General features: G+C 35.5%; 1 protein-coding gene across 6 annotated transcripts in view; it reads right to left on the reverse strand.

Annotated features, from left to right (window-relative positions):
* The window catches only part of LOC150099700 (fanconi-associated nuclease 1-like), a 346,925-nt gene that overhangs the window by 163,755 nt on the left and 168,429 nt on the right, over positions 1 to 14,741 (reverse strand). For 5 of the 6 annotated variants that reach the window (XM_090403992.1, XM_090403995.1, XM_090403993.1 and 2 more), the window contains exon 9: positions 3,478 to 3,558. The exons of the other annotated variant lie outside the window; for it this stretch is intronic. In XM_090403992.1, the coding sequence (XP_090260118.1) occupies positions 3,478 to 3,558 (81 nt within the window). The remainder of the gene's footprint in view (positions 1 to 3,477; positions 3,559 to 14,741) is intronic. 6 annotated transcript variants of the gene reach the window in all.

The following is a 14,741-nucleotide window of genomic DNA, read 5'->3' on the forward strand; positions in this document are numbered from 1 at the left end:
TCCCTCAATGAGTCTTTGGACTCCCTGGAGGTGTCACATAATAATAATGTTTTGACATCTTTAATTTGCAGTATAACCAAGTGGAAAAACTTCCAACATCTAGAAACCTTTTTCATGCATCTCTATCTCTTCATCCAATGTAACAGTAGCACTGTGCACTATTTACATTCACTATATTGATAGATCTCAGTGAAATGAGCATTCATTATTTCAACTTTCTCATCTGCTTCTGATACTAGAGTACTCCCTGCATTCATTCGTTCTTTTAATTGCAGCATAATGAGAAAATTCTTTTAGATTGCTTTTAGCCTGTGCAGCTAATTTCTTTTCATACGCCACCTTAACTTTCTGTACAATACTCAACTTTTCTGGCTTACTGTACTTCATAACTCCCATCACTCTTATTCCCACGATATTCCTTCCACATCATCTTCTTCTCATGGATCTCTTGTTTAATGAGAATGTACATCCATTTCACTCTCATTCCATTTGTCCTTCAAGCTCTAGGGACACATTCAGATATTCATCACTGAAGCATTTTCCCATGCACTGCAAATATCCTTCCCATTCAATAACTGATATCATGAAACCAAAGACTCTCCTGAGTTTTACAGGAGAGAAACTCAGGAGACAACTCTCATGAGGTTTTCACAATTTCTATCCTATTTCTATCCTTTGGCATATTTCTAGTTCAGCATATAATGTGTCCTGATTGGAACATTCATATAGCTGACTACTTCCCAGGCCAGTATGGCATGATCACTGCCAAAAACTAGTGGCAAAACAGTCAAATCAAAACCGAGACACCACATACTATGATTAAATCTAACAAATCTTGGTTCTCGAGTTGGTTCTTTCACATGGTGCTTGAGAAAGTTGTCACGCAATAGTTCAATAAATTCTCCTTCATTTTTATCATGAGTTTTCTCTGCTACCCTATCAATATTTGGATTAAGTGACCTATAATATCATGCTGGAGTATTGACAGCACTAAGAAAGGATTATAAAATAATTTTAGTGCTTCCAATATTTTGTCTCAATCACTGAGACATCTTCAGGGACAAATAACACTTGCAACACACACACACACAAAGATAACAGGATACTCGATGGAACACATGAGTGATTCTAAAGGCCTAGGATTGGGAAACAATAATCATCAGAGGTACCAGTTTACATCCTAGGCCAGTGGCAGTGAACCTTTTTATGTGTGCATGCCAAAACAATTGAGTTGCTGACATGCCAGGCAGTTTTTAATAGGAGAAAAATTAATACAAAATTAATCTAACTTAATTTATTTATTTATTTACTTATAATATATATATATAATATTTTATAAAAAATTATTATAATTTTATTTTAAAAAAATAATTTTATAAATAATATTTTATATTGCAAAATTGATTATTGTATTATTAAATTGATTTCAATGACCTTGGTTTGAAAAAAAAAAATAGTAGTGAGAAAAATATTTATGCACTGTAACTCACCATCGAAGTTAGCTGAACAGGGGAAGCAGCAGAAAGATGTCAACTTGTCGGCGAAACGCTTACAATATTTACTCAAAAATAACTTGCCCTCACATATAACTCACAACTCTGATTTTACTTTATGAAAAAAAAAACATTAAAAAGTTTTGCATATACCTCGTACACGAAAAATGTTTAAACATGTTCACGTCGAGGTGATAGTAACTCGCTCCCCACAATTAACAACATGCCCTTCCCAACAGCCATTATACTGCAGATGCAAGAAAAACAAGTAGTTTTATTGTATCCCTGAATAAGGTACAGAGCCTTTTGCAATGTCTGTGTAATATATTTCTCAACAAATAGTGCAATTACAGACAACTAAAATAAAAACAGTGTTAACTAATGAATGAATCACATGTTCCCTCTATGCTGTATAGACTCAAGCAAAACCATATGTTGCACCAGAAACACAGTAGCTAACTAAAACCATTGTCCATTTCAATTACATGAAACAAACACTTATTTCATGTAATTGAAATGGACAATGGTTTTAGTTAGCTACTGTGTTTCTGGTGCAACATATAGTTTTTTTTTTTGCAATTCCAAATGTCATTATGACAGATCACAAAGGCTAATTTAAAATAAAAGACTATCAAGAATTGAAATATGCCATATAATGCATGTGTGAGTTCCCCTGCCAGCTCAAATGCATACAAGCAGCAATAAAATTCAACCAAGGGTTGAAACTTTGTGTGAGTTGGGCCCGCCAGTAATGATAAGTTCCATCAGAACGATAAACGATACCCCGTCGTGAATGTGCTAAAACTAAGAAATATATAGTGAATGTTGTTATGACAGTTTCAGATGTTATGGAATTCCGTTGAAGAGAATTAGCATTTCAACTCAACAATTGTAGGTTGTTGAGTCACGCGATCTTTTGTTAATACTGCACCAATCATATGCAGGTCTTCATAGCTGCTCTCTGGTGTAAAACAAAATTTAACTTATACATATTGTAACGGTCCGCTGGTTAGCCTAGTGGCTATGCACTTCGCAACTATATGCCTGGGGAAAGAGTGTCCTAAGTTCGATTCCAGTCGGTGACATGAGGATCTGAAGGATCTTCCTCAGCCACATCTAAGTTAGCCGGTCTTGGGCGTGGACAGTAGGGCTTTTTCTCCAGTTTATCCTGGGGTTTTTCATCCTGCAAAGCAGGCAAACCAGCCTTGAGAACTCAACACTATGGACTTAGGGCTGACCACCTAATCCAGTGAACAGCTTGAGGTCCGATGATTAATTAACCCTCGACACTGCTAAGTAAAAGAGGGGAAGGAAGATGAGATGAGATGATGAGATACTGTAACAATTAAAAAAAAAAGGTTGAATAATTTATACGCATATAAAAGGATATCACCTGTAAATCGCTGACGTGCCAGCAAAATTCTCAGACGTGCGACCTCTGGCATGAGTGCCATAGGTTCGCCATCTAGGTCCTAGGATTTAAACTGGTACCTCTGATGATTATTGTTTCCCAAATTTTGGGAAGTTTTATGAATCCGTATTTGTTTGGCCTATAATAATTATTCATTTAGTGCTTATCTGGTTAATTTGCCAATGGATTTCTTCATAACAGAAACTTAAAATGTTATATTATAATCAATTCTAATCCTATAATTGGTACACATCAGGAATTTGACAATAATGATGATGGACACACATAGAAGAAAATTCCAATTTTCCTATCTGAATATCCAATTCATACAATTTATATAATTCATATAACTAGAGACTGTTGGTCTCAAGTTACTGCTGTAACTTATGTCTCGCTGAAGAACAGTGCAACTGTGACTAGTAAATGATGTGATGTGATTCTATAAGCTAAATTACAACTTAATGTCAAACTGTTCTGAATTAGCAACTACACTTACTGTATTAATTATAAAAATAAGTTAAGCTAAGGTAAAATCTAGCATTTTTTAATGAATAAAAAAAAAAAAGAGCTTACCTTTATAGGCTGCTTTAAATGTTGATCAAGATTTAATGCCAGTCTATCCCACCAATAGCCTCTATAATGTTGGCAATAGATCTGTAAAAACTCACACTATAAGTAAATTTAATAATTTCCCTATAGTGTAATGCATTTAGTTAATATTTGCTGCCATCCATATGAAGAGTAAAGAAATTACAAATATGTTCATAATGAAGGATTTTTTTTTAATATTTCATACAAAATATGTATTTAAATCTATCATCAGGACAACTACCCTAATCTAATAAAATCAGTTTAATCCTTTATTCAAGTGTGAGCAAACAAAGTTTGCGCCTGAAGTATCTTCAGGACTAGGGTAAGGTGATACAACACCAGGGCAACTCGTTGTAAAGGTGGAGAAAGCTACCAACACTCCTATCTCAGTATCTCCTATAATGCAAAACACATCTCCTTGCCATATCCGCAAGGAGATGTGTTTTGCATTATAGGAGATACTGAGATAGGAGTGTTGGTAGCTTTCTCCACCTTTACAACGAGTTGCCCTGGTGTTGTATCACCTTACCCTAGTCCTGAAGATACTTCAGGCGCAAACTTTGTTTGCTCACACTTGGATAAAGGATTAAACTAATTTTATTATACTCTAACCAAGTGAAAAAATAAACTTTCAATACCCTAATCTAAATCTGGTTGGTCTCCTAAGACTATAAATGGTATTCATATATATGTAATCACGGTAGAAAAAAAAAAAATTATTAAACATTAACATAAAGATTATTTACCTTCTCAAGGAGACCAAATTTTGGCATGAATTTCTTCACTATTAGTGTAGAAAGTTATATCAGTAATTTACAAAGTACAGGTAACCCTCGTATAAAGTGGATGTTAGGTTCCATAGAAATGCCGCGTTATATAAATCGTGTTATACGACACATAGATCACACAGAAAAAGTAGGGTTAGGTTCCAAAATCGTTTTTTTTTTTTAATTATATAAACAATGACATATCCAACAAAAACAATATTTTTATTTAATTCAGGTAATTCATGTAAGTTAAGAAAACATAAACTATGACAAATACGTAGTATAAAATTATAAAAATTACAAATTGTACATAAATTTCATTGCACATAATGCATAAATGTTTTAGACACAATAAAATAAAGTGCATATTTTAATCGTCATCACTGTCTTCAGAAATAACATTTCGTAGATGTTCTTTAAGTGGCCAGAGGTCGTCACCACTTGAAATCTCTTGGACATCATTTGTATAATTCTTATTGCATACTTCAGCTGGTTTAGTCATCAAGAAGTCAGTAATAAGACTTTGCTTTCCACTATGTTGCAAATTTTTATTAAGTTCATAATATGGTGCTAAACAAATATTCAATTGTCTTGTGAATTTTCCCACGCGCTCCATTGAGGGATCATTATCCGTAAAATAACTTCCTAACTTTCTTGCCAAGTCCAATCCTTCTGCTAATTTCTTTAAACTGAATTCTTTAATGGATTCATCACAATTAGAATCTTCAGCAGAACTTTCCCTGCCATTTGGTTCGACGCCATCTATTAATTGTACTTATTTAAATCTGTTTCTCCATCAATTAATTCACTAATTTCGTTTTCAACCATATCGCAAAAGCCCTCTCCACCAAAAATTTGTGCGACATTTATTATACGACGTAGCTCGGCATCCACTGGAGGTACGAAATTTTGTTCCATTACGGCTTCAGGCCATATTTTTTTCCAGCAAGCATTCAACGTAGAGGGCTGTAATTCCTTAATGGACAGAGAAATAATTTTTACACAATTCAAGATTGAAAATTCTTTCCACGCTTGAGGCAGTGTCATGTTTAGATTAGATTCCATTTTTTCAAAAATTAATTGAAATGTTCGCCGAATATAATATGACTTAAATGTTGATATTATTCCTTGGTCGAGTGGTTGAATAAGTGAAGTAGTATTAGGCGGCAAAAAAGTTATTTTAATATTCGGATGGCTTAAATTTGTTGGGTGGCCTGGTGCATTATCTAAAATTAGTAGAATTTTGAAGTCCATATTCTTTTTCTTTGTGTAACTTTCTACATCGGGTACAAAACACCTGAAAAACCAATTTTCAAACATGCTAGCTGTAACCCATGCCTTTTTGTTGGCCAGCCAATAAACAGGTAGGATGGACTTGTCGAGCTCTTTCATGGCACGAGGATTTGTAGATTGGTTAATAAACATTGGTTTTGTCATGTAATCACCTGATGCATTATTACAAAACAGTAGAATAATTCTATCTTTGGAAACTTTGAATCCAGGAGCTGATCTTTCATTTTTCGAAATATAGGTGCATTTTGGCATTTTTTTCAAATATAATCCAGATTCATCTGCATTGAACACCTGGTCTGCACTGTAACCACCTTCTTTAATGATTTTTAAAAGTTCTGCTGGGTATTTCCGGGCAGCTTCAACATCTACTGATGCTCCCTGGATTTTAAGATTATACAAAGAAAACCGCTTTTTAAAGTTTTCGAACCAACCCTTACTGGCAGAAAATCCATGCTGAGAGATTTCTTCTGAAGAATCTTGATCAAGTTCTTTTAAATGTTTATAAACTTTGAGAGCAATCCTCTATCCAAATCATTAGAGATTTTTCCATTTTTTCTATTAGAATATCGAGAACACGAGTAATGTACTTTGCACTTACCATTGACCCAGCAATAACACTTTCTCGGATTTTATGTTCATTTTGTTTGATTGTTCGAATTGTTTATTCATTTAAATTCAGAGTCCTTGCAACAACTCCTGGTTTTTCTCCAATTTTCAACCGATCCAAGATTTTAATTTTTTTCTTCGAGAGAAATGAATTTCCTCTTCAATGTTGGTTTTTTCCCTTTCGTTGCAGTTTTAGTGGCCATTACAATAAAAATAAACTTTTACATTAAAACAAAGCATTACATATGTATGTAACTCACCAGAAAATAAACTGCTCTGCTTGAGAATAACACACTTATGATTTTAAATGTGCTTTCCTGGCAGAAAACTACGACAATTTTCAACAATGAACACTTTATACAGTAAACCCTAGATGGTGAACCTATGGCATTCGTGCCAGAGGTGGCACGTCTGAGAATTTTGCTGGCACGTCAACGATTTACAGGTGATATTCTTTTATATGCTTATAAATTATTCAAGTTTTTTTTAATTGTTACAATACGTACAAGCTGAATTTTGTTTTACACAAGACAGCAGCTATAAAGACGTGCATATGACTGGTGCAGTATTAAAAAAAATCACGCGACCAAAGACAAAAGCAACTGACATATAATAGTTTTAACACATTCAAAACAGGGTGTCATTTATTATTCCGATGGAACTTCTCTTTACTTACTGGCTCAACTCACACAAATGTTTCAACACTTGGTTGAATTTTATGGCCTTCTTGTTTGCGTTTGAGGCAGGCGAACTCACACATTCATTATATGGCATGTTTCAATTCTTGGTAGTCTTTTATTTTAAGTTAGCCTTTGTGATCTGTCATAATGACATTTGGAATTTCAAATGCAATAAAACAAACACTTATTTCATAATTGAAAAATTGGACAACAGTTTTTAGTTAGATACTGTGTTTCGGTGTATAGACTTAAGCAAAACCATAAGTTTTTAAGCAAAACATATGGTTTTGCTTAAGTCTATAGAGTGTAGTTTCTGTGAAAAAGGACATGTGATTTATTACTTAGTGCTATTTTTATTCCATCTGTCTCTAATTGCACTATTTGTTGAGAATGACACAGACTGCAAAAGCCTCTGTACAGTACCTTACTCAGTGATACAATAAAACTAAATTCGATACTTACTTGCGCGATACGGGCAGACACAAATTCAACGAAGATAAAATTTGATTTTTAAGTCCCACGGTGAAAAATATGAAAAAAATAAATAAATAACTAAAGGGTTACTGGAAATTGTAGACCACGTTACATCGAACCCGTGTTGTATAAGTACTGCGTTATACGAGGGTTACCCGTAAATTATATTTGCCAAGATTCTTGTTTTATCCTTTATCCAAATGTAAATACACAAAGTTTGTGCATGAACTATCTTCACAACTAGGCTACTTATATAGAGAGGCTGTTAACTTCACATCAATTGTCTTAGTATACAATAATGCATACCACACCTCCTTATGTATTATTTTGTATATAGTATATTGTATATAATTTATATATACAATATACAATATATACAATTTTGTATATAGTATTTTGTATATAATATATGTATATTGCTACATAATGCTTAGCAATATACATGTCTCATGAATATTGCTAAGCATTATGGAAAGTACCACTACCTAAGTGTTTTGACCTTTATTGAAGTCTCATCAGTGGGAGCCAGATCTAGAAAGATGCCGAAGTTAAATTAAGTCATATATTTTCTATAACAATCTATCCAGAGCATCATAATCATAAGGTGATATGCCTTTTTTGCTACTTGTATATGGAAAATATACAAGTGTGCTTTGCATTATGAAATAAGAAGGCAAATAATGTGAAACTGATTAACTTCTATATACAAATAGCATGTGATTATTTTTATCACAAGGCTACTTGTACCATCAGTTACTACAGTTATTCAAATTTATGATCACTTCTAGATATCCTGGAAAGATAAATTTTACAAACAGGTTGAAGGGACTGTGGTAGGCTCACCACTCTAATGAAATTTTTGCTAATTTTATCTGGAATGCCTCGAAGAAAGAATCATAACTGTCAATAAATCTTCTCTTTATCTACACCACATAAATGACATTTTTACTATATTTGGAATGACGCAGAACTGGAGCTCCTTTTTTTCTACATAAATTAATAACTGACATCCTCAAATGAAATTTACTTTAGAGAAAGAATTATCAGGAGAAATATCTTTTCTAGACATACATAAACCTAATGGATCACTTTCGACTTCTTTCCACCAAAAGCCAACTTTTACAGGTTACTATATTCCTGTTTCATATACACACACACCATCCCATCTCGGAAAGATGGAATTATAAAATCCTTGGTAACTAGGGCAATTTCAAATTCTGTCAAATTTACTCACTTCTTCAACTAAAAGAACTGGTATGTATATAAAAAATTCTTTGGATTTCAGAAATAAAATTTCCAATCTTTACCTAGACGATTCGGAGATTATGATTAGCCTAGATGCTGTTTCTCTATTTACAAATGATCCGTTAGCAGACAGCATTGAATTACTGCACCAAGAATTTCCTCCAGTTATTTTTCCTTCAAAACCAGTTATACCAACAAATCGAAGGAACAGCAATGGATAATCCTATATCTCCTGCTATTGCCACTACTTCATGGAGCACTTCGAACAACGTATTTTTGACAACATTTCTCCCAGACCTAACTTTGGTTCAGATATGTGGAGGACATTTTTGCCATATGGAAGGGCACTTCGGAAGAATTACAACAGTTTCTCTCAAAAATAAATGCACTTCATCTAAGGATCCAGTTCACTCTAGAAGTGGAAGTAAACGAGCAGTTAGCCTTTCATTCTTAGCCAACCAGATGGTAACCTACAATTCACAGTTTATAGGAAGGAGACTCATACAGGCCAGTATATTCATGCTGAATCACATCACCATCCCAGTCAAAAGGCAGGTACTACAAAAACACTGGTTCACAGAGCCCACTCCTTTTGTTCTTCAGAAGCACTGTTACAAAAATAATTACAATATATTAATTCCTCCTTATCCAATGGTTATAAGAATTCCTTCATAAAAAGATCTTTAAGTAGCCATGCTTCAGCATCCTCTTCAAATACAGAAGAAACAAAGCATATACCTATCCCCTATGTGCAAGGCGTTAGCGAACGCATAGCTAAAGTGTTAAAACCACTAAATATTTGTGTTGCCTTTCGACCCATCAGAAAAATCTCTACATTCCTCACATCTCCAAAGGACAAGCTCCCACATCTCAGCTATCCAGGTGTCTACCAGATTCCCTGCTCTTGTGGGTTATCATTTTTCGGACAAACAGGAAGATCTGCTCTGATCCGGTTAGAAGAACACAAGTTATATATTCAGTACCTTGAACCTGAACAATCTGGACTTGCATAGCACGCCATCAACACTAGATATAGAGTTCAATGGAAAAAGACAAAAGTCATTCACAAAAGTTGGTTCCTCATGGAATAGCTTTACAAAGAAACATGTTAAACGTTACTTCACTCCCCTAACCTAAACAGATCCGATGGTCTATGTCTCCCACCCCCCCCTTGTGGGAGATAATACTCTATAAATCAGCAAATCTTTCCTAACTTTTAAAATTATTGTATAAACATATATATAATTTTTTTTTTTTATTTATTAGGAAATTTAACCTTAGCTACTTAGGTTGCGCTTTATGAATATATCATCATCATCATCATCATCATCAAATTACTGCCATGAACCCTCAAGGGGTGTACAGGATATGACAGTACTACATGAAAAAATTACATCATTACTAACTTCCTATCTACAATTTTCCTCCAAATCAGTCTGTTACTTGTCAAGACTCCAACATTATCAGATCTTATATTTCTATCGTCTAAGGCACTTTATACCGTATCAATCCACCTATATCTTGGTCTTCCTCTGAGTCGTTTTCCTGCCAACCTGGCAGAGAACACTTGTTTTGCTAATCTTTCCTCTCCCATTCTATTTAAGTGACCATACCACCTAAGATTAGCTCTGCTAACGCATTCCTGGATGCTGACAATGTCAAGTTCTTTCCTAATATCCTCATTTTTAATATGATATTGCCATTGATGCCATCTGTTCACGCCTCTAATCTTTCTCAGGACTCTCATATCTGCAGTCTCTAGTCTTTGGTCAAGTGTTTTACTTCTGACCCAGCTCTCAGATCCATAAGTTAAAACTGGTTTGAACACTGTCTTGTATACAGCTAATTTAGTGTTCCGACTAATTTCTTTCTTATTCCACATGAATTATTCAATTGACTTCCCACCATACCAGCTTTGTTGATTCTGTCGTCTATTTCTATATTTAATTTACCATCTTCAGTAAAAATCTTGCCTAAGTAGCTGAAATGTTTTACTTGTTCCACAGGTTCTCCATTCACAACACAGTTGAGATTTTCAATGATTCTGCCTATTTTCATTGTCTTTGTCTTTTTATTGCTGACCTTCATACCATATCTATTACAACAGCTATTCAATTTAGTCAGAGAATCTTGCAGACTTGTAGCGGATTTATTTAGAAGTATAACATCATCCGCATAAAGCAAAGAGCTGATATTAACATCTCCAATTTTGATATCAGGTTTGATACCACATTGTTTCATAATGTGATCCATATAGATAATAAATAACAGAGGGGATAATGTACATCCTTGTCTCACACCAGATTTAACATTAAACCATCTTCCTGTACTTCCTTCAATTCTAACTGCTGACTTCCAACTCAAATAAAGACTAAGCATTGCTTGATATAATGCCCCATTGACACCATATAACTGCAGTGTATTGAATAGCTTCTCTCTTGGCACCTTGTCATATGCCTTTTCCAAATCGACAAAACTTAAATACAGATCTTTGTTGTATTCCCATGCTTTCTCAACTATTTGTCGTAAAGCGAAGATCTGATCCTGACAGCCTCTATTTGGCCTGAATCCAGTTTGTTCTTCACCAAGCTTTTCTTCCACAATTCTTCTCAACCATTTCTCAAGTATACTTGCATAGATCTTGCTAGGAACACTCAGTAGGGAAATACCTCTGTAATTCTCACATTCAGTTTTATTTCCCTTTTTATATATGGATACTATGAGAGCTCTACTCCAATCATCGGGAATTCGTCCCTCTGTCCAGGCTTTCTGAACTATGCAGTGCAGCCACAGTAAGACTTTTATACCACCATACTTCAGCATTTCTGGTCGAATATCATCTACTCCTGCTGCCTTTCCATATTTCAAGCCTTTGATGGCTTTTTCTACTTCAAGTATGGATATGTATTCCTGACTGCATGCCTGGTCAGTGTTTTTTATCACTGTGCTGTCATCACTGCTTATTTCATTTAGCAGTTTTTCAAAGTAATTACTCCATACTTCAAGGATATCTTTTTCTCCTGTTTTCATGTCACCTTTATCATCTCTAACTCCTTTTACAGCACTCTTTCCTCCATTCCTAAGCTTCTTCAACAACCTCCAGAATATTTTGCCACCTTCTTGATATTTATTTTCTATACTCTTGCCAAAGTCCTCCCATGACTTTTGTTTAGCTAGTTTTACACACTGTTTAGCTTTCTTACATTTGTCTCTGTATTCTGTAAGAGTAAAAGCTGACTTATTTGCCAGGAACTTTTGATATGCTTTCTTCTTTTCCTTCACTGCCTCTTTAACTTCCTGTGTCCACCAGGGAGTTCTGATTTTTTTATCCTTGCACACAACCTCACCACATGCCTCTCTGGCAGAATCAATCAATGTTTTCTTCAAAGTTTGCCACTGAATCTCCAAGGTTTGATTCCTGTTCTCAAAGTCTTTCATTTTCTTTTCAATAATCTTTCTGTATTTTAGTCTACAGTTCACATCTGAGAGCTGCTCAACTTTTATTCGCTTTAAAACTTTCTTACATGTTATTCTTTTCAATATGAAATTCAACTTTATCCTGCTCAAGACTAAATAGTGATCACTTCCAATTTCAAATCCTCTGTACACTCTGGTGTCCTGCACCAGGGAGAAAACATCACCATCAACAATAACATAGTCAATGAGACTTTTCTTATTCCTTGCCTCTTCTCTCCATGTGAATTTGTGCACATTTTTATGTTGGAACATGGTGTTAGTAATAACCAGTCCATGTCCTGAGCAGAAATCCAACAGATATTTGCCATTATTATTAGCTTTGCTCTTTTCTCCAAATTTTCCCAAAATATTTTTATATGTCTCACAATCATTTCCTACTCTGCTATTTAGATCACCAACAAGGACCAACTTTTCCTTCTTCATTGTGTCAGTTGCTTTTTCTAAAGCCTCAAAAAATTCCTCCACTTCTACCTTAGTAGAACCTTCTGTGGGACCATAGGCACAAATAAGTCTCATTGTCCAGTTCCCCATTCTCATATTTGCCCACATTACTCTACTTGAGACTGACTGCCATTCAAGAAGATTAGCCTCGTATTTTGTGTTGAATACTATGGCTACTCCTTCTTTTCCTTGATTGTCATTGCCTGAATATAACATTTTGTATTTATTGCTCAGAAAGATCTCACCAGTTTTGGTCTTTTTGTTTCAGTCACCCCTATTATGTCGATCTGGTACTTATCTAATTCCTCAGCTAGCTCCATTTCTTTGCCATTCAGGCTTCTTACGTTGATAGTACCGATCTTTAACTCTGGTGATGTTGAGTTGGGGTTTGTTTTCAAATTTGTTCCAGTAGCTGACTTTTCGCTGTTCGCCCTGGTTCCCTGGCGAAAACAACGGGGGCCTTGTTTAACTGGGCGACGGCCCAGCCGGCATGAAATCTCCATAAAGAAATTGGCCACCCTTGGCCAATTTCTTTATGGAGACATTTGAAGAGAAAGCTTAAACTCCGCCCCACAAAAACCCACCATTTGGCTTCGTTATGTGGATGATGTGATGTGTTTGCTATTTGGCTACATGGCTCAGACACACTCCACTCCTTCCTAGCACACTTAAACAACTAACACCCCAGAGTCCGGTTCACCTTAGAAAAAGAGGAAAACAACACCCTCCCCTTCCTAGACACTTTAATCACCCGCCAGCTTGATGGATCTTTGGTTTTCTCTGTTTACAGAAAACCCACCCACACTGGCAGATACATTCACCAGCAATCCCCCCCCCTCACAACAATATGGGGTGATAAAAACACTATATAACAGGACAAAATTAATCTACTCAGATGACAAGGCCCTGACTATTGAACTAAACCACATCCACAACACTTTCTTAGCCAGTGGCTATAACCCCAAAAAAATCCAAAAAATACTAAAACCTGTAAACCACAACCCCCCCCCCCCTCCACAATAAAGATTACACCAAGTCTATCACCATCCCCTATATCCAGGGCACCTCTGAGAAAATAACCAATATCCTCAAAAAATATGACCTTACTTCCTGTTACAGACCATATAAAAAGTTGGCATCCCTTATCCGCTCTACCACAGACCAACCACTTCCCCTAGACCTACCTGGTGTATACCAGGTCCCTTGCAGCTGCAAATTGTCCTACTTTGGCCAAACAGGCAGAACAACAAATATCAGGATTTCAGAACACCAAGACTACATCCGGTTTCACCAGTACAGCCGCTCTGGGCTGGCAGACCATGCCTTAGATACCATAAAATTCGTTGGAAGAAAACAAAAATAATTCATCGCAGCAAGTTTAAATACGAAAGATTATTCAAAGAATCTTCAGCAGCTCTAAAAAACGTTCCTAACCTCAACAAATTTGAGTGCATGAAACTGCCCCAAATTTGGGAGACTTTCATTATGAGAACTTCAGCCCAACTGCCAAGACTACCAAATTAGCCCGCAAGAGGGCACCATTAGGACTTTAGGAACAATATTAGTTTCTTGCTTTCTTCCTCATTTGCTTTGTGTTAGTTCTTGAGTGCACATACCATATCTTTATGTTCCTGAAGACACAGAAGTTATTCATTAAAGTTACCTTTAATTAATATACTTTATATGCGTTGTTAATTCCGTAAACTAATTACCGGTTATGTCTAACCAACGTATAAGTCTTGCTACTAGAACCTTGATATTGATGGGCATATGGCTCACAATATATTCCCCAGCCAACAATCTCATTAGACCATCAAACTGGAGGAGACTATCTAGGAGTGAAATAATGTGGGTAGGTATAGAGAGTGGCAACACTAGGTAATAGATGCAATTCAATGCTTCCAAATTATGTTTTCAATGCCTTCTCGATGTTACCACTTTGCTTTGGAAGCTCTAGGTGGCACCAAAAAGCATGTTTGAATTCTTCCATGTTTGAATTTACTTTTTCTCCCTATTTCTTCCAGCATGCAATGTGAGTGATGTTTCAGAATTATCATTTCTTCTTTTTTGTTGGTACAACTTAAAAATGGTTATTATGCATACCCTTTTCAGATAGTAGATTTGACTGAACCTAATGGTCAGTAAATAATTTTGGTGCCACTATTCTTCTGCCATGTATGCCTAGAGGGAGCTTATTTGGTGGTATATGGGGGGGGGGGGGCAGTATACTGGTGAATTTATGTTTTGCAGAAGAGTTGGCTGA

This window comes from Typopeltis vanoorti, chromosome 14 (assembly GCF_054136105.1).
Source record: "Typopeltis vanoorti isolate ZY-2024b chromosome 14, IOZ_Tvanoo_1.0, whole genome shotgun sequence".
NCBI classification, from domain to species: Eukaryota; Metazoa; Arthropoda; class Arachnida; order Uropygi; family Thelyphonidae; genus Typopeltis; species Typopeltis vanoorti.